General features: G+C 47.3%; 1 protein-coding gene across 1 annotated transcript in view; it reads right to left on the bottom strand.

Annotated features, from left to right (window-relative positions):
- Positions 1-10,531: 10,531 nt before the first annotated feature.
- Lrch (Leucine-rich-repeats and calponin homology domain protein) overlaps positions 10,532-26,487 on the bottom strand; it is a 205,195-nt gene continuing 189,239 nt past the window's right edge. Inside the window, exon 15 of the mRNA XM_050186794.2 lies at positions 10,532-13,079. Within this exon, the coding sequence (XP_050042751.1) occupies positions 12,975-13,079 (105 nt within the window). The 3' untranslated portion in view covers positions 10,532-12,974. The remainder of the gene's footprint in view (positions 13,080-26,487) is intronic.

Genomic DNA, 26,487 nt, shown 5'->3' with positions numbered 1-26,487 from the left:
GAACCAGATATTCGTGTTCAGGGGACTCAAAACTGTAGAATGCCGCAAAGAACTCATTTGTTTCGAAAAGTGTTTCAGCTTCCCTTCAAGCACTTCCGGCACACAGCAAGTGTCGTCTGCTTGTGTTACAACGTACTCCATTTTGACGAGAGCTCCGCGGTCAGAGTCGGTCTCAGTCTTTTCGCGAACACTATGATTCAACTTTGTTGCCTTGTGGACTGCAAACGTATATAGTGACTGGCAATATGTCAAGCTGCGACATCGTGTCCCTCTGCAAGGCAGTATGTGTGTGTGTGTGTGTAGTGATTATAAGGGTGAAGGGAAGAGAGAAGTGCAGTGCCGTAACTGTCTCTCAAAGGAGGACACCTCAACAGCACTGCACAGGGTAGGGGAAGTGGGAAGGAAAAGATTAAGAGAGAATGAAAGAGAGCGGAGAAAAAAAAGAAAAAAAAAAAGGCAAGAGGGTTGAAAAAGAAGAAGCAATGCGGGGCTTATAGCCGCGCTCTCAGTTGAGTTTCCACAAAAAAGTCGAGAAGGGCAGCAAACGCTCTCTTGGCGATGGAGGCGTGGGCTGCGGGAAATAGTAGTTCTGTCTCCGTGTTGCAGGGTAGACCCACACGACGATAGGATGTACAGAGCGCGGTGCGCTCAGCGTCGAACGATGGGCATCGCAGCAGGAGATGTGCGAGAGTCTCATCCTCGCCGCATTCCGCACACGCGGGGCTGCCAGTTCCGCGCAGTCTGTGCGCTCGGGCGGCGGTGTTGTAGCAGCCGACGCGGAGACGGAGAAGAAAGGAGCGGTCCCAGCGGGAGAGGCCGGCGCGGGGGAGGAGGCGAAGGGGTGTCCCCGCCGCAACACGTGGGTCAGGGTGATGCGCGCGGAGGGTGCGCGTGATAGTCGTCCTGGCCACGTCGAAGCGGGAGACAGAGGTGGCGAGGGGGAAGCGAGCTGCGAGAGCTTCCTTCGCGAGGGCGTCAGCTGCTTCATTTCCGGGCAGGCCAATGTGCGCGGGGACCCACTGCAAAACCAAGTCGCAGCCCTGATTAACGACATGGCGCAGTTTCGATCCCACGCGCTGCACAAGTGGGAGACCGGCATAGTCTTTCCGCAGCATGTACAGAGCCGCGCGCGAGTCCGTGAGGATCGCAGCAGACGAAGCACCGCACTCGTAAAGAAGGTCAGCCGCGAGGTCAATGGCCGCGAGTTCGGCGACTGTTGATGAGGCAGGGAAACGGAGGCGGCACTGACGCGACGCAGGGATGTCCGGTGCCGTGCACGCGGCAGCAGCGGAACCATCACTGGAGACAGAGCCGTCAGTGAAGACCAGGAGGCGATCACGTAGGTGTTCGTGAAGCAATGCAGCCGTCTCCTGTTGCATGGCACACAGTGCTGGTCGGCGCTTGCTCGTGACGCCCGGGACGCTGGTGTTAACGTCAAGGAGCGGGGAGGCGTGCGGCGATGGCGGCAAGGGGAGCAGTTGCGGCAGAGACGCGATGCGGGCGCTGAAGTCGGTGGCATGCTGACCCATGCCCGAGCCCTCGAGGGTGTGGAGGCGGCACACGAGAGACTGGCCCTGTGGCGACCGTTGCAGGCGCTCGATGTGGTGAAGCGCCTGTTTCCTCGCACGAAGTGAGGGCGGCCAGTTTCCCGCTTCGGCGAGAGTTGCCCCCACTTGCGAGAAGCGGGGAAGCGCGTACATCTGGCGAACTGCAGTGCGGTGTTCGACGTCAACGGCCCTCCAGTTGGCTGCACTGGCGTTGGTGAGCGGGAGTGCGTAGAGCGCTCGCGAAGTAGCGATCGAGTTATAAACTCGGAGCGCAAGATGCGGTGTGCAGCCGCGGCCACGGGCGAGCAGGGAGCGTGCGGCGCCTGCAACTTTCCTGGCGTCCCTGCAGAGCTGTGTGGTTGCCGCATTAAAGTTCAGGCGGCAGTCGATGTGAAGGCCCAGGTAGCGAACTTTTCTCTGCCACGGGAGGGGGCTTCCGCGCAGCGAGAGCGTGGGCACTTCGGAGCGAGCACGGCTAGCACGGGGATGGATCATTAGCGCCTCGGTTTTAGACGCCGAGAGCTGAAGCCCCACGCTGGTGAGGTATTCGTCCACGGCGTTGATAGCAGACTGCAGTGATTGCCGCACTTGGTAGCCATAGTCCGTGGGCCCGGAAGCGAAAAGAGCGATGTCGTCGGCGTAAATCGCCACGCGGACTTCGAAGGCTGTCAGCTTCGGGATGAAATCGGGGAGCCTTGCAAGCGCCAAGTTGAATAGAAAGGGGCTAAGAACACTGCCCTGAGGAACACCAGCGGTCACGCTGCGGGGGGCGCTAAGCGCGTCGCCAACATGCACTCTGAGTGTTCGGTCGCTAAGAAAGGCCGACACATAGTCCAGTAGGCGGCCGGTGATGCGCAGCTCGCGAAGCGCTTGGATGATGGTGCCGTGCGGGAGGCCGTCAAACGCGCGTTCGACATCGAGCAGCACCAGGTATGCGGCTTCGTGGCGGCTTGCAGCGTGCTCGAGAGTGGCGACAACGTCCGCGATGGAATCAGCTGTCGAGCGGAGTCGGCGGAAGCCACTCTGTTCCGGGGCAAGAGCGTCGAGGGCGGAGGCGATCCATTCGAGTCGGTTCAAAGCCATCGACTCCATCGTTTTGCCGGGTACCGAGGTCAGCGATACTGGGCGATAGGAGCTGATGTTCGAGGCTGGTTTGCCGCGCTTCAGAATGGGAACGACGATCGCCTCTTTCCAGTTGGCGGGGATGATGCCGCTGCGCCAGACGGAGTTGAAAACCTCGAGAAGTGAGGGAAGTTGAGCTGCGTCGATGTTTCTGAGCACTTGATGAGTAACGCCGTCGGAACCGGGAGCGGAGCGGCGTTTGTGCTTGTTCAAGACGATGCGCAACTCGCTGATCGTGAACTCAGCAGAACACAACACTTCTACATGCTCCATAATTGCGCTCGTTGGGAAGTAGCGCATAGGAGCGAAGCGTTCAACCATGTTGTGCGGCGGAAGTTCGACGGCGGCTGCGACAGGGCACACAGACGGCGGGGCGAACGTATCCGCGAACAGTTCGGCCAACTGCTCGGCACTCAAGCCCTGAGCCACTGCGATGGAGAGTGCAGGGCGGCGGGGGATCTTGGGACTGAGCAGGGCGGCGAGGATGCGCCAGGGGCGGGCTTTATCGCGAGTGTCCTCCAAGGAGAGGCAGAGACTTTGCCAGCTCTGATTGCGGCGCTGCCTGGCATGACGACGGCACGCGGCGTCAAGGCGGTTGTAAAGAGTCCAGTGCTCCACCTTGTCGCTTTTGATGGCGCGGCGTTCGGCGCGTCGACGTACCGCGCGTAAGTTCAAAAGTTTCATGTCGGGCGCCGGCGTTCCAGCGGGCACCGTACATGACTTGGTCGCGGCGGCAACGCAGCTTGAGATGTGCGAAAGGAAGTCAGTGTTGACAGGAGGAGGCGTGGCACACAGCGTCCTGAAGAGAGACCAGTCCGTGATGCGGTAGGTGCGGATCCGGTCGCGGCAGCGGCCGAGAGGGTCAAGCGAGATGGGATAATGATCCGATCCTTGCGTGTCAGGGCTGCGTACCCACTCGTAATGGCACCGTTCGCTCACCAGCGATAAGTCTATCACACTCCCGCGCACATTCCGACGCACGAAAGTGGGACTGCCGGAGTTGATGATCAGCAGACCAGAGGAGTTGATAGAGTTCAGCAGGTTCCTGCCGTTAGGCTCACAGCGGCTGCTGCCCCATGCCGTGTGGTGAGAGTTAAAGTCGCCGCACACAACACAGTCACCGTCGATGCGCGCGGCGAGGCTCTCCACGAAAGAGGTATCCCATCGCTGCACGGGCTGGACGTACACGCTGGCGACACAAGTGTCGACCCCCCCAACGCGCACAGTCACAGCCACGCACTCCACGGAGGTGGGAACGATGTCGGACACAGAGACGGCGGCTTGACCAAGGCGCGCACGCACATAAACATGCAGACGCTCGAGAGCGGCCGGGTGGGTGGAGTGGATCGCGGCACGGAACGTCGGCACAAGACTGAAGTTCGCACGTGACGGCACTGTGGTAGGCGACGAAGCCCGGAAGGTTGCACTCCCCGTCGCGTACGTGTGTCTCCTGCAACGCGAGCACATCGTACTCGTGCAGGAGAAGAAGCTGGCAAAGCTCCGGGTGCCGACGGCGCATCGAGCGGACATTCCACTGCAGTATGCGCGGCCGACGTTTCGCTGCTCGGCTAGCCATGACGAGGGAGGGACTGCTGTGCGGCCAGGGCCGCGGTGCACATCCGTCGCACCGTGTCGTCCATGTGCGGGGCGGTCTCCATGAGCGCCCGCAGAGCTGCGGCGAGCGCCGCGATCAGGGCGTCCCTCGGGTCGCCAACAGGGGCAACTGCGGGAGGCGGCGTGGTTTCCGGCGCGGCGGGATTGACGCTGCGGCCACGTAAAGCATCGCTGAACGACACGCCAGCTTGTACCGTCGCTGAAGGGCGGGGCACGTTCTGCTGATGCTGACGATGCTCAGGTTGCGCGACGCGAGCTTTGGCCAGCTCGAACGCCTTCTTCCGAGTCATGGGCTGCTCGGAGGAGGCTAGCAGGATGGCTGCTTTCCTTTCGAGCTGCCAGTGTGGGCAGCGCGGCTCGGTTGCTGCATGGCGGCCTTTGCAGTTTACGCACGCGGGGTGCTGCGCGGCGCAGTCGCTTGTCGCGTGACCACCTCCGCAGCGGAGGCAACGGGCGTCGTAGGAGCAAGTGGCGCCGGCATGGCCGTACACACCGCAGCGGTCGCACTGGAGTGGGCGTGGCAGACGAGGTCGAACGAGCCGTCGTTGCTTGAAGAGAAGTACGTCCGTGGGGACGACGTTGCCGGCAAAGGTGACGCTCACGTTTGCGCCGTTGCGGGAACAGGAGGGAACGGGAACGGGAGCCTCTATGTTGTCCCTCAGTGTGTCGCAGTATACGAGCGAACTGGCTGCTGCGTATCGGACTGCCGCTATCCGATCGCCGCCAGGATTTTCGCGTTTGTGACCGTCACTTTACACCGGAAGATTACTAACGCAATAGCGTTTCGCGAGTCCGGTATTAGGGTAAACGCAAGCGCAAGGGGACAGGGCCTGACCATTTGACCACGTCGTTTCACGGGAGGAGCAGAAGCGCAAATGTGAATGGTCTGCACGGCGCAGCCAGCTGGTGGCACAGAGCTCAACCACACACAGTAGCAGTAACGAAGTGTATTCTTTTTTGCTGCTGGTGTGTATATTTCTCAGGAGTGTAATCACCAACACGCTGTTTTTATATATGTTTAAAATGGTTTACACTTTGTTAGAGCAATATTGGAGCTTTGTTTGGCTGGTTAAGCGCTGCGCCAACAAGTGGCTGGACCGTGCAGACCAATCAGGCCGCTCACGTACGTCTACGCTAAAGTTCCTTCATCAGCTTGAGTTTATGCCTCCAGTCATTTGCCGAAATGACCAGCTTGCCTGTGCTTACAGGAATACCAGTCACGTTCGGCGCTACGACAGAATGCTCGCAACGCACGCTACTTCGATAGCTCTCGCTCGGGGTTGACGGCCAAGCGGCTAGCGGAGAGGTTGGGCGGGGGCGGGCTCCAAAACAACCGGAAGTGGACGATGTGACGTCGCATCGTGACGCAGAACCAGTGAAGGTGGAGTTTAGCCCCAATATCTCGGCGAACGAGTTGAAGAGGAAAAGCATGGCTAGGGAGGAGGGCAACTTCTAATCGCTTGTAGCTCCATTACGTAACGCGTCCCTTAAATTGTGGTGCGAATGTTCTACTCATGCTGTACCCTACGCGTCTACAAAATTTGTCGAAACCGTTTCAGGGGCCCTTTAATACATACTGTGTGCCGTGACAACTGACCCTTTTCACACTTGTGCTTCACTGCGTAGCACTACTGTAATAAGGCAAAGCTGACTTTCGGAAACCAGTATTATGCAACCCGCTTTACGAGCTTCAAAGACAATTACGAGGATGACAAAGGCGCAGTCGATGACATTGCTGACAGCGGCGAATTGTTTTAATAAAAAACACGGCGTTGAACAGCAGGAAGCTTGGTAGCGAACGTCGAAGCAGCTAGGCCTAGCGTTGCCGCGATGGTGGCTACTGCTGCTAGCAGATCTGCGTGCGAGAGCGCCGGTTCGAGGCGGCGGTGGTGGCTTTTATTAATGCGATTTTGGACCTGCGGTCATGACAAAAAGTCCGGAAAATCTGACGGCGAAGGGTTCTTGCGTCCGGAATTTTAGATGTTCTTATACACTGACTCTATGGGGTAGGTGATGGTGCCACGGAGCTGTTCGAATTAACGGGCATCCGGAAAGCCAGTCGTTCACCGTACACTGGCAACTCCTCCAGCCGACGACACGGCGATAAAGTAGTTTCTTCACGATTCCTCTCTGCTACTCGAGCCAGTAATACCGCGACTTTCGTTCCATTTCAAAAAAATTACACCCAATTTTCCCTGATACCAGCACAAGTTCCCTGAGTTTTCCCTGAGTATTTCCAGACTATTCAAAATCCCTGAAAATTCCCGGTTTTCCCGGTTGATAGACACCCTGCTTGACTCTATCCGTCCTGTTAGTTTAACGAGCTGGGTTTCAAAGGTGATGGAAAAAATGATCAATAATAGACTGCAATGGTGGATAGAATCCAGCAGTTGTCTACCAGATCGTAGATCTGGTAGACAACGTAGATGTACGTAGATGTACGAAAACGTAGATGTACAATGGACTGCATCTTTTACTTGGCAACGTTTGCTGACCACGAGATTAGCTGTAGGAACATTGCTGTTGCTGTTCTGTTTATTGATATTAAGAAGGCCTTTGACTCGGTTAGTCACCTTCATGTTCTGCTTGGACTCTCAACTCTTGGCGTGCATGACTGAGTTCTCAAATGAAGTCCGCTTCTCTTCAATGCAGCAATAGCAGGTTTACCAGCAGTACTTCCAGCAGACATAAACATATCTATGTATGATGTTGACATTTGTATATGGACATCGAATACGGCTCTAGAAGTTGTCAAGCATCGGCTGCAGGAAGCTTTGAACGCAATAGGTGATTATTTAAGAGAACGGGGCATGAAGATATCTTATGCCAAATCAGTGGTTCTGCCTTTCACAAGAAAAAAGGTTAGAAATTTCGGTCTTTCAACAGACGGCCATGAGATCGAGCTGGTTCGGAGCTGGTTCGGTTAGTTTTCTGAACGTGTTCTCGGCGTGATTTTAGACCACCAGCTTCAATGAACTCATCATTTGACCGCCCTGGAGGACCAAATTAGTTGTGTTATAAATGTTCTCCGCAGAATCGCAGGCACGAAGTGGGATGGAACAACTGCATCCCTGCTTCGCGTCCACTCAGCACTTGTGCACTAGAAAATTGCTTACTCCTTCCCTATATTTCACAAGTTACCTGCGACGCCCCTCTATCGGCTACAGCTGTTGCAGGCTCAGAGTTTACGAGTGTGCCTAGGAGTCCCTGCAAGCTATGTCCAGTCACCTTACTATTGCAGAAGCGTGGTAACCGCATTTCACAGTGATTTGCAGCCTGGAAGCATGCCGACATCTCTTCAGAATTTCTACTCAGCATTTCTACATGAAGTGATATTACAGTGGGTCCCGGGCCATGCTGGTATAGCAGGCAACAAGCTAGCGGACTTATTGGCGAAATCGGCCCATAAAGATGCAGAAATTCAACTCATCCCTTTATCACCAATGGACACAAAACGGATATTGACAGTACTAAAGAAAGACTTGTGTATGTCAACATGGTTTAATGAAAACACTAAGGAATCAATTCTTTACGAAGTGGACCCTCAACTCAAATACCAGCTGGATGTACAACTTTCTAAAAGTACCGAGACACTAATTCATTGACTGCGTCTTGGGACAGATTACACCAAACATTTCCTATATCGTATCAAACAGGCTCCTTGCCCGGCTTGCTCTTGTGGCCACGACGATGAGGATGTTCGCCATCTACTCCTCGAATGCCCCATATTACGAGATGCAAAGACGGCAGCTAGAACGAGAACTACACTTCATTGATCCTCACCGGTCTTTCTCACTCGCAAAATTGCTGGGCCCATGGCCACTGAAAATAGCACAGCGAAAAACATTGAATGCAATTGAACATTTTTATGAAGAAACAGGCATCCTTAACAAATACATACTAGGTATTGCACTGAATAATCACACGATGTTACTATAACATTCTTCTATTATTTGTAATTACTAGTGCTTGTATATTACGTGTTATACATTCTTTTTTTCTGTGCATGAATTATTTTACCACTGTGTAATTTCTCATGCGTGAGCTTTGGAAGGTGCCTAGAACACGTACAAAGCATGGCACTCAGATGTTAAAATACCAGATACCTGCGCTGCTTAATAATCCAGAGTTCCAAATATAATACAATGCCACACCTAATTGTCTTATTTGCTTTGCTCTGACATTATATTTATTGGTGCTTTTTGCTTTCGCAATAGTATGTGTAATCTCATGCAGTATTCATGTACTCATGTGACTCTGTCGTGTGTTCAAGCGTATTTCTTTCTTATTTTATTATTTATTTCTACACAATGATTTCTTGCTTTGCTTCTTTTACTAGTATTTATGACAATGGCAGCTGATTTAAGACCGTAAAAAAAAAATACACCTGACTTAGTACACTGTTCGGTTTATTTATGTTGGCTTGCTGTACTTGTTATGCGCCTTGTCTGCCAATGTTCGGGGGTGCAGACCTCGTCAAGCCTGATGAATGGCTTGTTGTCTGTACCCACCAAGTGTCTTTGATACTGAAATAAATGGTTGATTGATTGATTGATCTGTTTATATGCTCATCGGAGTCTACATCACGGTGTTTGTGTGTGTGTTTGTGACTTTGTTTATGAACTCATTGTGGTGCAACTTGCATTCGACTTTTATACTGTTATGTTCATGGGTGTATAGGACTGTGCTGTGGATTTCTGACTGTATGAAGTGATTTCTTTTCATTTTCCTACATATTTTTTATATTGTTCTTTCCGCTATGAGAAAAGGAGTAGCCGTCACCATTATAAGGTGACTACGTCTCTTTCTTTTATTTTAATTTAATAAAAAGAAAAAAGTTATCTCGCTTGCCTGCCTTGAGCAGCATGGTACCAATTAAGTATAAGCTCGCTAATATGATCCTGTTTTACACAATTTCCTGGTGACAAGGCTTGCGATCGAGAACACAAAAAAATGACCCACTGCAACTACTAGGCATTTCTTCTTACCGGTTAATAGGCACCTGGAAAAGACGATCTTCTGGCACGAACGTTAAGTACATTGTCAAACTGCGTTCATATGATGTGTTTTCCTGCCACCAGATCATGTGTGAACAAGAAAAGGTGCCAGGCATGCGCAATTGAGAGCAGTAGACACCCGTCATGGCAGCTTCCCCACAGTACTCTCCCACCTGTGTCACGAGAAAATGCTGGCATGAACTCAGTTTCCTCTTCTAGCACATCTCCTCATGGGTCGTTGCACATCGCATTCACAGCAGTTACCGCCAACCTTACCGCGATAAGCATCTTCCCCTATCTGTTTCACAGAGCCTGTGGTATGGTGCCATTGGAAGCGTACTTGAGCACTGCATACTAGGCGGTAACCAAACGCGCCGCCATTGCTTGCTTCAGGCGGCACTAGGTGAGCGTCATGTTTCACTCTGGTAGCACCGTATACTGGCGTCGCCCACCACCTCAATTTTGCTTTAGTTTGCTGTCGCCGTCTTAAAACACTATGCAACAATAAAATGACAAAGCGTGTCTAGGGGTGCTCGGGCCCTACCAGCTCAACATGTGTCAGCACTTCGTGCCACAACGATTCTCATCGAGTGCGGAAGTCAAAACTTCCCGCAAAATGGCCCGCCCTAAGAAGCTGCTGACCCAAGCTGAATTCAGAGAGCGCAAACATAAGCTTGGTAAGACAACGCGCGTCTCGGGCCTCACTAGCCTGGCGTGCGCTGACACCTCGTGCTGCAACGATTCACACAATACTTCGCATTATGAAGATATCAACAACAGTTCAGTCTGCCAAATTTTCAAGTGACTATGGATTGTACGCTCTTTCTTGCATTAGCACATATGAATGAGGTACTACTGTATTTGATTAGATGATATCAACCAGGTCAATGGAGGAGATATACGTTAGGCAACAGAATGGCAATGTCTACACAGTGATCCAAAGTTGCGTGCACAGCCACCTCATGCATACAGTTTCACTAGTAGTGTCCATTAATATAGTATGAAGTGTTAATATTATTATTATAAAGTGTACTATTTTCCATCATAGTATAACTTAGAGCTGCATAACCAACTTGTCTCGCTCTTATCACTGATATGACTGAAACAAGACAAGCTCGAAGGTTTGGGTGGAACATTTTCTTGCAATCCTTAGCAAGGGTATGTTCACCTGTAGCTCTGAGCCCTGCCTTCTTTCTCTTAAAAATAATGCAGGTAATCTAGATGGCACAACAATGCACACATCAGGCAAAGTTTTTTCGAAGGGGAAAAACATATTTTATTAAAAGATGTTCCATGTCTTTTCTCTCCCACAACTTGCACGTAAATGTTGTATAAAAAAAAAATTTGTTCAACGCCACCCAAATACAGATAGAAATGAGGGCAACCATGACTTTTCAAGCTCGTCAGTTTAAAGCAAATGCAGCTTCCACTGCAGCTTGTGACATTCATGACTAAGTGTAACACATTAAAACACACCGTTCCATGCAGACAATGAGCATTTCTTTTAAGTGAACAGACAGCCAAGTTTATTAAGCTTTTATGCCCATTTTGAGTCAACACTACAGCTCCTGCTGTGTTTGAACACAAATAAATGGCTCAAGACCTCCCGGCCAAAAGAAGATGGCAGGAAAATCGGTATAAAATGGATTCAAATACTTTTTGTTTTGGCAGACAGCATAAAAGTGCCAGCTATGACATCTGCAAAGATGCAGAAAGCTCTCAGTTACCTAGTGGGTTGCCATCAAGAGCAAATATTGGCAAGAAATAATGGCAATAAGGTTCGTAGCAGGACAATACAAAATGAGTGTTCTGGCACCAATGTATGTGATGCCTTTCATTGATGCTGAGCGATGTGATAAATCATGGTCATGAGGAACATGGAGGGTATGAAGTAGCAATGCAACGTTGAACAGACACTGGGTACATCAGCCTGTAGGCAGGCTTGCACAAAGAGATCATGCTTGCAGCAATAGGCTACAGTGTGCAGCCCATACAACACCAATAAAGTGAGCACTCATGCTTTGGCTTTCCAGAAAAGGCTTAGAAAGGAGCATAAAAAATTGGCTTAAGAAGGTTCAACTGGGATAGGGATATGCACCAGGTGGCTGACGGCCGCTTGTCGTCAAATGTACAGTCACCGAGTCACGGCTAGCAAGCTTGCTGGGCAAGCTTAGTGACCAAAAAACAATGTGTAATTTATAGCTGGCTGCCTTGCTTTCCAAAAACTCACCTTGCAGCTGGCAAAACAGCACGAGGCTTTGATAAATGAGCCTTGCCACAATTAACCCAGCATTTGTAGATGTGATGTGCCATGACAAGGTGCCCTTGGCAGGGTGTAGTTGTGTATGACCAAAAGGTCATTTGTACAATATAAACTACTAAAAGACCTCTAAGAACACTCTCACATTAAAAAGTAAGTACATGAGTACAAACAAGTGTGTGGGTTGATGTGCGCGCATTGCATAAATAAGAATGAACTCTTGAGGCGAGGGAATAATTTTCCCTCAGAAACTACTCTTTCCTAACGTAATCCGTTAAGTACATTGCTTTGGCAACACAGTTGCATACTTAATCACAGCCCAGAAACAAAGCGACACAGCAACAAGGTAGCACAAGATCACTTGCATCCATAGGGCACTTTGTGACCATTGTAAAGAGTAAAATGAAATCCACTTTTATAACGGCTTTCACTATGCCAATTTCGTTCAGTTAAAGGTAATTAAACTGAACCTAAACAAACTGTTTCAATATCAAATGAAGGTTGCATGCTTCTTAATTGTGCCCCTCAATATCGGAAGCAGCATACAGCACACACACAAAAAAAAGCACTTAGGAAATGTTGCCCAAGTTTAAATTGCAGCAAAGTCAAAGCGACACAAGCGATGTCGTTACACACAACAGCCTTGTTACTGCACATACCAACCATGTTACTGTTGGGCTGTTTCATCGCACGCTGACACGAGTCCGCCAAATGCGCTTAAGTAGGAGCACTTGGTAGCATGTGACATTTCTGTGTATACTGCTGGCTCATTCATGTTCAAATCTTGCAGAGAGGTAGCATTTTGTGGTGCATGCAGTTTGGTACAATGTTTGAGTGCACCACATGACTGCCCAGAATAAATTATAAGTACATGCCTGTGGTGACATCTCCCAAAAAAGAAAGTGTAGAATTAGCAGAATTATTATGACGCTGCCATTTCTCACTGTAAAAAAGAAAAAACAAGTTGTGCATTTCATTTTACCCAAAAACAAGTGGCACCACCCTTACATTGCAGCAGAACTGGCACTTTCTTGACCAGCATCAGTGCAGGTCATGAAGACTTCTAGTTTATTCTGCACAACACAAGTGAGATCTGCCCAACAACCTCATATTAAACTGCATGCACCACAAAAGGTCATCTCTGTGCAAAATGTCAGCATCAAATGCGTCAGCAGTCTGGCTGGAAGAGCTTTGTATAGATAATACTCCTATGTCAGCATTTGGTACATAACTTCATATCACAGTGCCGGTAACTACACACACCGTTTTCAAATGCACTGCTAAGTGCTGCGCTGCTCTGTCTGTGCTTCCCTCAATCTTTTTTTCTTGTTTCGTCACTGGCTGAGACTGGCTTACACAACGTAGACAGGAGGTGGGTTGACGGTGCAAAATCACACTGCATGACGGGGGGGCTGAAGTGTGGGACTAGAAGGGTCAGTGCTTGTTGCGACTGGCAACCCGAAAGAGCTCCTGTACGGTGACAGCAACGCGCACCAGGCCTCGCTCTTCGAGCACGTCTTGGGCCGAGCAGGTGGCTTCCTGAAAGACAGTAAAAGAGCACCAGTCAGCACCTAATGCTCAGAGGGCAGTGGCACCACATCATGTTGTTGCTTTCTGAACAGTAGATAGACAGTGTGCCCGTTGTTGTTTCGATCGCACGTGTGTTTAGTGCTGGGTTACCCATATTTGTATTTCCGCAGTCTTACAAAGTTCTTACATGACTGGCTGCATTGCACTGCCCTAGCACAGCACAAGGAATGACGGGCAAACAGAAAACACACGGACACCGACACTACATTTCAACTAATGCTTTTTAATACCTTGTGAAAGAAACGTAAGCTAGGAAATGTGTTGACAACATTTTTGCTCAAGAGATGCAATGAGAAATTTTTATACTTTTTGTGAACCTGTGGTACACAATAATTGTATGTCGGTACTTCTTTTGGCTATGGTGATCCAGCAGTATCTCAAACAAGTCACGCCTTTTACATAGTGAAGTGGTGTTTTTTACTTACACATTTTATGTGCTTAAGCCATCAACAGCAATTGAAACAGGCTTCAATAAAGGCAATTACTGATTTTGCAGTAGTATCGAAAGTTGGGCGAGTTGGTGTTAGTTCATTCTTGGATCAGGGTGAAAACGGTGGACGTTAAATGGCAAAACAGCGCTGTATACTACTCAACTATACCACACCACAAGACTCACTGATAACCAAGACGATTATTGAGAGCCATTCCAAAGCAAGTGTGGTGGCCCGAGAATACAATTACCCGGATCCCTCTATCTCATGGCCAACAGCTTATGGCCCATATCTGCAAAGAACATAACAATACTCTAGAAAAGCTATGACACGACTATACCACTCTCCCAAGTCCATCCAAAATACTAACGAGATGCCAAGTAGTATTCAAAAGAAAGCACAAATTGGTACACTCCTCACAGAAAACATTAAGGTAAGCATAAGTTCTATAGATTACAATGTAAACCTAAATACTCAAAATGTGGAGCACACTCCAATAGCATAAGCATTTTCTGGGAATGCCATGCCATGCCCCCCAGTATTTCAACATATTTTTCACTGAAACTGGCAGTCGGCTGATGATGCTGTAAGTGAAGGCGTTGTTGGATTTGTCCGAAAGAAAAATCTAGGCATCAGTATCAGTGCTATAGACCTTTTTCATAGGGCCAGTAAGAAAGTAAATATCCTATCAGTGCTGCGGCCGCATGCACAGCCAAGCTGCTTTCCTCCTCTCTGCCTTGTATAAGCCGGCATTAATATGTTTTCAATGTCTTGTGTTGTCAGGGTGTGCAGCATTTCAAAGCAACTCTAGCTAATTTTTAGCACACAGTTCACTATGTTGGGTTGTTCTAGATACACGGGAAACCACTGTGCAGACCTGGGCTGCTGCATAACCGTAGCAAAATTGGTAGTGATGATGATGATGATATGTGGTTTTATGGCACATGTGCCAATAATGGATAAGAGCGCCAATCAATGGTCTGATGTAGTCGATGATGTGGTCAATGACGAATGGTAAATTTATATATATTGTCACATGGAGTGACGTATGAAGAACACAGTAGCAATACTGCGAAAGACGAAACTAAGGTTTATTGGGCGAACCTGTGCCCACAAAAACAGGCTACACTTAAAGGACGGTGACAACGGCGAACACAGTCGGCGATCGTCAGAATCTGATCAGCAGGTCAAGCGCGTCGGCTTTTATATATCAGTCGCCGAATGTTTCAGAGTAACCGCTGGGACCCGCGTGCCTTCCACAAAGTTCTACACCATTCGCATCGTGCATACATGCAATCAGATTACACAAGGTTCAGCAACAACAGACAGCTGATAGAAGCATCGATAACATTCTAGAAACTTCTGGTACATGTAGACGCATCCTGCGCTGAGCGATAACATTTCTTAGACGTTAAAAGCGCTCACCCATAAACGATAAACAAGTTCACGTGTCAATATGGTGTAGCTGTATAGAGGCCTAGAAACTATCACTGTAAAGTGAGTAAAATATATGTGTTAAAAGAATGACAATGCCTGGTGAGGTGTGCTACTGACATGAGAGATATGGTTTAAATAAATTGATATACTGAAAAGCATCAATATCAGTAGCACTACTGCCTTGCTGAGGCCCTCAAACGTAAGAGCCTGAAGGCGCATGCTCTACAAAACTCTGCTGTCGCAGAAGAAGCGTTTGGTGGGAGGATGTGTTACCAATCCTGTGGGCTAATTACATGTAACACAAATTCATTCAAGAAATTTAAGACAGCTTTAGTTCTCAAGAACAATTCTGCACCAAGAAACATTGCTAGATGGAGAAGAGTATGCTGTTGATAAGCTGCAGGAAAGTGCTTGCTTAGCTCAGCTTCTGTCTCCTGGCACTCCAGCAAGACATGGAGTACAGTCAGCCGCTTGCCACACCTACCACAAATGGGAGGTTCACCGCTAGTCAATAGGTAAGAATGGGTCCCCTATGTGTGCCCTGGTCTCAATCAACAAAACAGGGCATCAGTTTGTCGCGCCTTTGTTATTGGTGGCCAATTACTTAAACATGGCTTGATTCAATGGAGCTTATTCGAGGTTTCTTTGTCTCAAATGGATCGTCAATATTGTATGAGCTTTTTCTGTAAAAATGTCTTCAAATCTGTTGCAGGGATAGCTACAGAAGATTCACTGGCTTTCGTTGTTGTGGACGTAGCAATTCCATCTGCAAGCATATTACCCGCAACTCCTCTATGGTTGGGCACCCAGCATAAAATGACATGTTGATTAGATGCATACGTAGTGCAGAGAAACGAGAATGGATCATTAACTACAGGGTTTTTTTGTCTTTGCAGAGATATTAAAGATTTGACATCTAGTCTGTAAATATAATTGCTTTTTGTATTTTTATTTTTTTGGTGTGCTTCACAGCCGACCATAGTGCATAGGCCTCAGCCGTAAAGAAACTTGTTTCCAGATGGAGAACATCAGTCTCCGAGAAGGATGGACCTACAGCGGTATAAGACTAGCCGGCATGCAGGGTGTCTACCAACCGGGAAAACCGGGAATTCTCAGGGATTTCGAGTAGTCTGGAAAAACTCAGGGAAAACTCAGGGAATTTGTGCCTCTGTCAGGAAAAATTAGCTGTAATTTTGTTGAAAGGGTCGAAAGTTGTGGTAATGCTGGCTCGAGTCACAGACAGGAATCGTAACGAATCGTATTTGACGCCCCGTCGTCAGCTGGAGGAGTTGCCAGTGCACATTCAACGACAGAGTTTCCAGATTTCCGATAATTTGGACGGCTTCGCCGCACCACCACATACCCCATAGACTCAATGTATCAGAACGCCTGAAATTTCGGACGCAAGAACTCTTCGCCGTACGATTTTCCGGACATTTTGCCCTGACCACAGGCATTAATCAAAGCCGCCACCGCTGCCATTTTGATTATCTCGCCGCCTCGAATCGGCGCTCTCGCATGCAGATCCTCTGGCAGCCGTAGCCACCACTGCTACAACGCTAGGCCTAGCTGCTTCGACGTTCGCTGTGAAGCTTCTTGCCTTTGAGTGCCGCATTCTTTTTAAAGAATTGCTGCTGTCAGCAATGGCACGGACTCCACCTTTGTGGTCCTCGCGATTGGCTTAGAAGCTTGGAAAGCACGGCGCGTTGCATAATGCCGGTTCCCGAAAGTCAGCTTCACCTCTGTACAGAAATGTTACTTGGTGAAGCATACGCAAAAGTATTGCAGTGAAGCATAAAAAGTGTGGGAAGGGGCTATTTCCACGGGACACAGTATGTATTCCTTAATTATACACGCGTGCACCCGGTATTTCCTGTCACAGTACCAGCACTAATATGCCTAATATGTGTACCGACAGGCCTGTAGAGCGTTTTCGAATGTGCCTGTGGCGGATTGAGCCCTTAAGGGCAGTAAATGACACGCATTTATTTTTTCCAACTGGCCGACTTTTCGGGCGTTTTCGCGGCCCCTAGGGAGTTCGAAAAATCGGACGTGAACCGTGCGACTTACCAAGAAGATGCTTCAAATGGTCCGTGGGGCAAACGAGTGGCGGAAGGAGGACAAGAACACAAAGTACCTACGCACTGGGGAATAAACGGGAAAGGAGGCGTGCTGCTGCCATTTTGAGCTCAAAAAACAAAGTGTTGGCTGATGCCGAGATGCAGGTGTCCCTCATCCAAACCAAAATAAACTCCTTAAAGCAGTGAAACATAAAACTAAGGCGTCATGCGCGGGCTGAGAGTATGTCAGGACAGTTGAGGTCGACTTACGAGCTGTTGAGAGAGAATCTCAATTGTGACAAAATTCGGGCCTCGTACCACTGAGCTTGCTATCAGTTCATAGAAATAGGTCATATTCGAGAATATTTACTTCTGTATGGATCTCCTTTTTATTTGTATTTGAGAATGTCTGACTCAATTTGCAATTTTTTTTAGAAGACATTTTATTTGCTGTGAATTTTACTAACCCCTCCATTCTATTCTTTTTTTGAATAACAAACACTACTCCTTAGTATTCAAGTTGGATTAAAGCGTTTTTTTTTGCATCTTTTTTCATATGCTTACTAGAGAGTAACAGCATCGGGCGATATGCTTTCAGTCCATCTTAACATAAAACATAGTTCTTCATCACTCAGGGAATTTTGCAATGGCACTCAGGGAAAACCTGGAAAACTCAGGGAATTTGGAAATTTCAACTTGGTAGACACCCTGGGCATGAGATCATGATGTGTCGGTGTAATACTCGGGGGACTAGTTTTTTGCCTGAAGTTGAAGAAAGTGCATCTTAATATGTTCCTCTGGAGTGTGCTTAGTGATCTCAATAAATGATGTGTCGCATTCTGTGAGCTGCCCCTGCCACTGTGGTAACCTCTTTGTTGGAGGCATGAGACAATGTTATCCCCACTTCTTTGCCGAGACTCTGCATATGCAACGAGAAAGGCTCTCTCGCTGCAGGTCGATTATGAAAAAAATGTGGCACATGTCACATTGTTTACACTTGAGTGAGGAAGATGTTCGGGGTTCGAGTGTGTACTTTCAAAGAGTATGTGAAACTAGTGTACAACCTTCGCAGTTGCAGTGAGCACTCATTGGATTCTACATAGACTTTACAGGGCTTGTTCTTAAGGCTGCTATGGCCAGTCAGATGCCTAGATAATGTACAGGATTGAGCATATTTAGGGTACTCAATATAGCAGCCTGGTAAACTAGGGCATTATAGTCCAAGCACAAACATACAAGACTTTTGTATACGTCAACGAGGCAATTCCTATCAATGCCCCATGTTGTGTGTGCTAGAATTTTCAGTAGGTTCATTGCCTTTAAGCATTTTACCTTTAGGTGCTTAATGTCGGGAACAAAGGTTAGTTTGGAATCAAGTATGAGGCCTAAGAACTTACGCTCAGCAGTTACAGGTATGTGCTCTCCATACCTTTGAAGAGGGGGTTCTGGGACTAGCCCGCTCTTTCTTGTGAAAACAACATAGAAACTTTTCTGGGGTAAATTTCGAACCCATTTTCGTCCGCCCACTTAAACAACTTGTTCAAGCCATGCTTTACCTGCATCTCATACACTGTTAGGTTACAGGACTTGAATCCTATTTGTACATTGTCGACATAGACGGAATAAAAAATGGCTGGCGGTAGTGAACCTGGGAGTGTGTTCAGCTTCATCATAAAAAGCGTGAAGCCCAGCACACCTCCCTGGGGTACACCAGTTTCTTGCTTGATGGGACGGGACAACACATTGCCAATTTTAATGCAAAAAGTATGATCAGCCAAATAGCTTCCCATTACATCCAGCATGTTCCCACGGATGCCCATTACCGACAGGTCTCGCAGGATTCTGTAACACCCCGTGGTGTTCTATGCTTTTTCCACATCGAGAAATGTGGATAAAAATAATTGTTTATGTACATACGTGTCTCAAATGTTTGCTTCGATGTGCACAAGATGGTCGGTTGCAAACCGGCCTTCTATGAAATTACATTGATAATGATCAAGCATTTTGCTACATTCAAGGAAATATAGAAGACAAGGAATGATCAATTTCTCAAATAGCCTGCTAGGACAATTTGTAAGCGCTATAGGGCGGCAGATTGAGACCACCGATCCGATTTTTTCTTGTTTCGAAACAGGGACCAGAATCGTTTCTTTCTATGCGGAGGGAAGGCATCCAGCAGCCCAAATATTGTTGAAAAGTGCGAGTAGTGTCAGTTGTGTATCGGTGTGTACATTTTTATTTATGTCATACACGACTCTGTCAGGTCCCAGTGCAGGGCTCTTGCATGTGATCGAGGCAGCTCTCAACTCAACAATACTGAAAGGACGACTATATGGTTCGTTTGCCGGCATTTACGTACGAATCGCTTACATTCCTTTATTTCTTTGCATTTCAGGAAGGCTTCTGAATAATGTACCGACCCTGACACACGCTCAAAGTGCTCCTCAAGAAAGTATGCCTGTTCATGTAAGGTGTAGTTTGCCAGAGGCAACGCATGGATTTGTTGCTCCTTTAGATTTCTTAAGTCATTCCGCACTTTCGCCTCCTGTGTGTATGGACTTATACCTGAGAGGAACCTCACCCAGCTTTCTCTCTTTGCCTGATGTCGTGAATGCCTTCCCTGTGATTTTGTGTGTTTAAATGCTTTGAGATATTCTGCATTTGGCAATCTACACAGTATGCCCCATGCTTTTCTCTGCCACTTTTGTGCATCTCTGCAGACTTCGTTTCACCAGGGAACACATCTTTTAAATGAAGCACCATTCGTTTGTTATAAGCTTTTCAGCTGCATCGATAATAAAAGTGGTAAAATATGCTACAGTATCACCTATACTAAAATTTTTTATAAAAATCTTGTGGTAAATAATTTATTTTTTAAAATGCTCCCAGCCAGCCGAAGCTAACTTCTATTGAGGAATATGGGGAGGGTTGTCATCCTGCGTTATTAAGTTTAGAGTTACAGGAAAGTGGTCATTTCCAAAAGTATTGTTGATGACATTCCATTTCAGGTCAGGGAAAAAAGAGGCAGAGCCAAGTGCTAGATCTATCGATGTATACAAATTGTATTGGAAGTTGTAGCAAGTGGGCTTCTTATTACACAGACATGCACCAGAGGTCAGAAGAAAATTTTCCTCGAGTCAACCTCTCGTATCACAACAGGAGTCTCTCCACAAAGTGTTGTGAGCACTAAAATCACCCACTAATATGTAGGATTCTGACAGTTAATCTATGAGGTCATAAAAATCTGCTTTTCTGAGTTGACAGTTAGGTGGTGTGTATATGGAACAGACAGTAACCAAATGATTAAAAAAAACTGCCTGCAGTGACACTGCCTCAAGGGGTGTCTAAAGGGCTACATGTTGACAAGCAACAGACTTGTCCGCAAAAATCGCTACACCGCTGGACGAGGCGCAAGTCTCATTATGGTCCTTTCGGAAGATGACGTATTGCACAAGAACGCTTTTGTGAGTAGAATTTAGATGTGTCTCTTCAACACGCAGCAACTTTGGACCATGTTTATGTAGCAGTTCTTTAACATCATCGAGATTGTGGAGGAGGCCTCTCACATTCCAATATATTTGTGCAGCCATAGTGATCGTGTTTATTGCTGTGAATTTAAGAGTGGAAAACCATGTTAGCCCAGCGGGCCTTTTTCAGGCCCTGTGATGCAGGGTTTGTCTTTCTTGGTGCCCTCCAGGGAGCTGTGCCGATCTTTTGCGTCTGAGACGTTGATGCAGTTGATGTATCCTCCACCGACGCACTGGATGCCCGCTTGCGCGGGGCACTCCCGGGTGTTTTAGGCATCTCTGACCAAGCAGAGCGCCTCGCAGGCCCGAAGGCCTGCTGGCTCTTCTTGGTAGGTGGCAGACCAGTACAGGCTGCTTCTACTGTGGGAAGGGATGGCACTACTGCCGTTCCACTTGGTGTGGTGCAGACGATCGCCAAGAACCATTGTGCCACTGCCCCCTGTCGCGACACTTCGACACACGAAGTTCCATGTACAAATGAGTCGCTTGCGCGCCTCTTTAAAAGAAATATTGTATTCTACTTTCAGGGTTATTACCTCCTTCTCCTTCTTCCAAGGCCTGGAGTATGCTGGGTGGCCACCATCTCGCAGTTCGTGCAGTGAGGTGTGTTATCACAGTCATCATACAGGCCGTTTGTGAGAAGTGAACTTTGCACAGGTGAGGTGGCCTTGGCAGCTCCAAGAGGCGTAGCCGAATCGTTGGCATTGGAAGCAGCGACGTGGGTTAGGTATGTATGGTCTAACATGGATCTTTGTATAGCCTGTTTCGATGTATTCACGTAGTGTGCTGGTACAGAAAGTCAAGACAAGGTGTTTAGTTGGGATTTTCTTGTTGTCTCGTTCGATCTTATTTCGTTCGACCTTCATAACATGTTATTCCTTTTGTCCCTCAAGGAGCTCAGTTTTGGTCAAATCTAACAGGTCTTGTTCGGATATTAGTTCTCGTGTGCTGTTAAGAGAATGGTGTGGGCTTACTGTGATTGGAGTGTTTCAGAGTTCAACAAGTTCTGACAATTTCTGGTGCTGATGTTTGTCATGGATTTCCAGCAAGAGATCACCGGCGGCCCTTTTCGTGATCTTGTAACCGGGACATACAGTAAAACCTCGTTAAACCATACCTGCTTAAGAAGCAGTAGTTTCGTTTTAAAAGTAGTAAAGTCAAATCCCTGACTCAGCGGCCATTGAACATAATGTGTTTTGTATCTGCATAAACCGTACCAGCTTATTGCATACATATCGGTTGAAACATAGCGTTTCCACTTTTCGTCGTGCAAACACGGTGGTGCGTCGTCTCCATCGGGCGGCCCAGCAGAACAACAAGCCTCAGAGATCGAAACAACAGTCCAAGTGCCCTGTGCGTTTGCGCGTGAAGCCACATCAACTTCATTTCGGCGCCATGGCAAAGAGCGTTGTGGCGTCGTGCAAGCGAGGAATCGCGTCATGCCGAAGCTGGAATAAAAAAGATATCGAGTGCTCAGCATAGAAGAAAAATAAAACATCGTTCGTGCTGTCGAACGTGACACGAAAAGACGGCGCTGGCACACGACAGGGGTCTGCTGTTGACTACGGTGTGTGGCATTTGGAATGCGAAGAAGTTGCTCGGCAGTGCTGCAGCGACCGCGAAGAGATGTCGGCTACGAGGTTCTACTTTTCGCCATAGTTGCCTCTGTTATTGCCGAAGTGTGGACTAGCGACAGTGATGAGGACGACACGGAAAGCGACAGCACAGGCGATTAAGGCCCGACAGTGGCAGAAGCTGTGCGTTACGTCAGCCTCATGAATGCAATCGCCGCGACAAGAACAGGGCACGATAACGTAACTATTCCAAACGAAAAGTATTCCGAACCACGGCACCCAGCAATGAAAAAGGCACCCTGGGACTTCTGCAGCACTACTGCGCGCTTGCATGGAGAATACGTAACGCCAACAAGAAATCTGCCATGCGAGTGTTTGCCTAGAAGAGGGGGCTGGCTGAAAAGCTGGCACGCAGCTTCAGTAAGTTTGAGGCTTCTGTCGTCGTGCTAGGCTGCGGCGGCATCAAACGGAAATAACACTTTTGTAGCGCGAAGTGAATAAATACTGCATGTTTCTTTTCTCCTTTCATCGCACTCTCTCTGAGTTCCGTTTTCGACAGGTAAGTGGGCAATCTTATGCAATTTTGGTTAAACAGTACTACCGTTTACGTACTTTTTCCGAGCTCCGGCCAACTATGGTTTAACGAGGTTTCACTGTAGTTTTTTAGTGAGATACTTTGCTACTATAAATTAGTGACTTATAAATTATAAATAATTGTTCTTGCAGTCTTTTCAGTGTTTTCACAGTGAAGGACATGGTATTTGGGTAGACCTCTTGGTGTCGCATGAAAAAGCTTAGAGAATCATCAATGCGCCCTCTTTTCGAAAAAGAGCGATCAGACAATCAAGGAAAAGAGCTTAAAGCCATAGAGAGTTCATTTTATTTTGGCAATTATGCCAGCCGCCCACCACCGAGCCTAACAAAGAGATGCTATGAGACCTGAAGGAATCGCAGACGCCAGCTATATATAGCTACTATAACCTAACATAATATACCCAAGGTAGGATAAACTACACCAGGTTAAACCTTGCTGCCTGGAAAAATTGGAAGTAAAAGGAAGTGAGAACAAAACAGGAAGATTGAAAGTCAGAGATAAAGACAAAGGTTGGAGAACAGAACAGGAAAAAGCAACAATTGATTTCCCCTGGATGGGTTAGTCTGGAGGTGCTGTCTAGATGAAGCCGAACAAAGGGATGTATTGCTTTTGCCGAGGGGCCTTAAAGGCCAAAACACTCAGCATTGGCTCAATCTCCAGGATCCCCTTTTGCCCGGACACGGCTAAGCCACGCAAGGTTAAACGCGGGAGAGTCCAACCCCCATGTGCTCGGGCCCATGGTGGCAACTGGTAGCAACTGAACCCATAATCTTCACGCAGTGCGAAGGTTGTGCATTGTGTTTTTGTCCTGTTTTGTTCAATTTATTATTTCTACATTTCAATTCAAACTACTAATAAGTTCCCCTATGCTCTCCTTGGGCACATTAGCGGCTCCCCAACAAGCATGAACCCATTTCTGTATTTTGTGCAGATTGCACTTTTCGGCTCGGCTGGACTGACCAGCGCATCTACAGTAACAGAAAAGGGCATCATCGGATCGGCAGACACCACTAGAGGTGCCTGCGCAGATGGGCTTCTTTGTTACCTCGGCAGCAGCTGTGACTAGGAGCATCTGCCCCCCAGTTAGATGTCATCAGAGCCGACGACTATAAGAAATGGGATGCCCAACAGCTTCCTCAGTGGGCACGTCAGCGGCTCCCCAACAAGCATGAACCCCTTTCTGTATTTTGTGCAGGTTAGTAATATCGTCCAGTTGATGTACCCCACTTGTCTAAACGGGTTGTGTTCTCTTGTGCAAGACGTTGCATTTTCATTGCTCATGCTGTGCAATGACATAGAATTGAACCTCGGGCCGAGCACAGAGGAACTGTTGCGTCAAATACTTGATGGTCAATAAACTATGCAAGCAAGACTTGACACTTTCGAATCTAAGGTCGAAAATTCCACAGTAGCATTTACAGAACTTATGGCCAAAATTTCTAGCCTTGAGACAACCATAAATATCATGAAAAGTACATTGATCAACCTCAAGGACAGGAGCAGGCGCAATAATCTTCTCGTGCTCGGTTTACCGGAACATACTGATGAAATATTTCAATCACTAACAAATTCTGTGGTTTCCGAAATATTTTAGAATATGCTCGGGGTAAAGGTTTCAACAGTCTAAAGAATTCACAGAATTGGACAAGAGAAGCGAAACAAAAATAGGCCAGTTGTGCTCAAACTAATTGACCATTGTGAAAAGATTAAAGTACTCAGAAACTGCTCTAAGCTAAAAGGAAAAGAATTCTCCATTGCAGAAGACTTTTCTGCAGAAACGAGGCAAATAAGAAGGCATCTATGGGAAAGCACTGCAAATATCAGAAAGGGCGGCGAAAAAGTGAGGCTTGTACACAACATCGTTATGAACGGAGAAATGTATGCCTAAGATGCCACTGAAATGAAAAGAATTCCTGTTCTAGCACCCATCAAAAAACCTAGGAAGAAATAGTGAACTTCTTCGGGCACTGAAAAAGCTTCCGTTGCCTTAATCTAAACGCTCGCAGCATTGTAAACGAACTTTCCGACTTGCAAAGCATTGCAGTGGTGCATGAGTCACAGGTAATGATAACTGAAACTTGGTTGCACTCTGGTATCCTGGACTTTGAGATACTGCCACCAGGGTACAAAATATACAGGAAAGATTGAGATTCCCGCAGAGGTGGAGTCGCTTTGTTGTTTCAAGGCTGCTTACAATACAAAGGCTACCTGATATTGCCGATACTGAATGCGTCATCGCGAAAGTGTTTTTGGACGACTTCCATATTGTAATTGGTGGTTTTTACCGCCCACCACATTGCGACATATTCTTCGATGCTCTGAATGAATTTTTGTGTACAACCGGCATACATTACAAGAAAATCTTGCTTGCTGGTGATTTCAATGTCCCGTCAGTGGACTGGTAAACTGATTTCCCTGGTGCCCTTTGCGTGGAAGCAGAGCCTTTAAACTGACATCATTCTTTTCCATGCTTTGACTCAACTGGTAAAACAACCGACTCGCACACAAAACACATTAGATCTCTTTCTTGTAAACGACCAAGTCCTCAATCATAATCCGAGTGTCGACATATTCCAGGGAATTTCGGATCATAGAACGATATGCCTTACACTAGAGCTAAATTTCAGATTCCAACCCTCTAAAAACCAGTACTTGATTCCTGACTTCTCCCACGCTAGCAATGTCGACATACTTGATGCCTAAGAAAATAAATTTTCTGAATTTGCATCTCTTTCAGAATCTCACGTTGTGTCCGTTGACAATTAATGGCGTTTCTTTAAAGAACTTGTTCACAACTGTATCGACACTTTTGTGCCCAAAAAGCGGGAAATTGTATCTGAAATGAATCCATGGATGACAAGAGACTTCGTACGACTTGGGCGAAAACTAAAGCAAGTAAGAAAGCAACATAAAGCACGACCCTCAAAGCACAAACCTAATTGAAAAGCTAACCAATGTGCATCTACAGCTTAAAACTGGCATTTCGAAAGCTAGACTATTATCAAAATGTTGCTTTAAAAAACTTTCTTCTGTCATCCCCGGATAAGTTCTGGCGTACTTATTGCCGAAAAAAACCCACGTGTCCGATATTTGTGTGGATGGTTTCATACTGACAGATAAACTGAAAACTGCGAATGCACTTAAGTATTTTTGCTCTGTGTTCACGAATGATGATGGAAAGACACCGCGCATAGCTGTTTTAAATGATATTCCATCTATCGGTGATCTCGACGTAAATGAAGCAGGTGTACTGTCCTTGCTTCTCGATCTTGATAAAAAGTCACCAGGCGTCGAAGAAATACCCAATGCTTTTTTGGTGAGATACGCCGAATGGTGCGCCAAATATCTTTATGTTAGTTATAATAAATCACTTTCATGTGCAGAAGTCCCACGTGATTGGAAACATGCAAAAATAATTCCCATCCCTAATTCAGATGACCAGTCATTGCTCTCCTCTTACCGTCCTATCTCCCTACTTTGTACTTCGTCAAAACTGATAGAACACATAATATTTAAGTACATCTCAGTCTTCATTGAAAGTAATGGCTTCTGCAACGTGCGACAGCACGGCTTCCATCATGGTAAATCCACCGTAACACAACTATTAGAAACAGTGCATGAAATCGCGGCAGCAACTAGACGGTCAAGGCCAAATTGACATGGTATTCTTGGGTTTTGAGAAAGCCTTCGACCGTGTGTCCCACCAAAAGTTGTTATCAAAGTTAGAACCTAT

This window comes from Dermacentor andersoni, chromosome 2 (genome assembly GCF_023375885.2).
Source record: "Dermacentor andersoni chromosome 2, qqDerAnde1_hic_scaffold, whole genome shotgun sequence".
Lineage (NCBI taxonomy): Eukaryota > Metazoa > Arthropoda > Arachnida > Ixodida > Ixodidae > Dermacentor > Dermacentor andersoni.
This window is presented reverse-complemented; position numbering and strand designations above follow the sequence as displayed.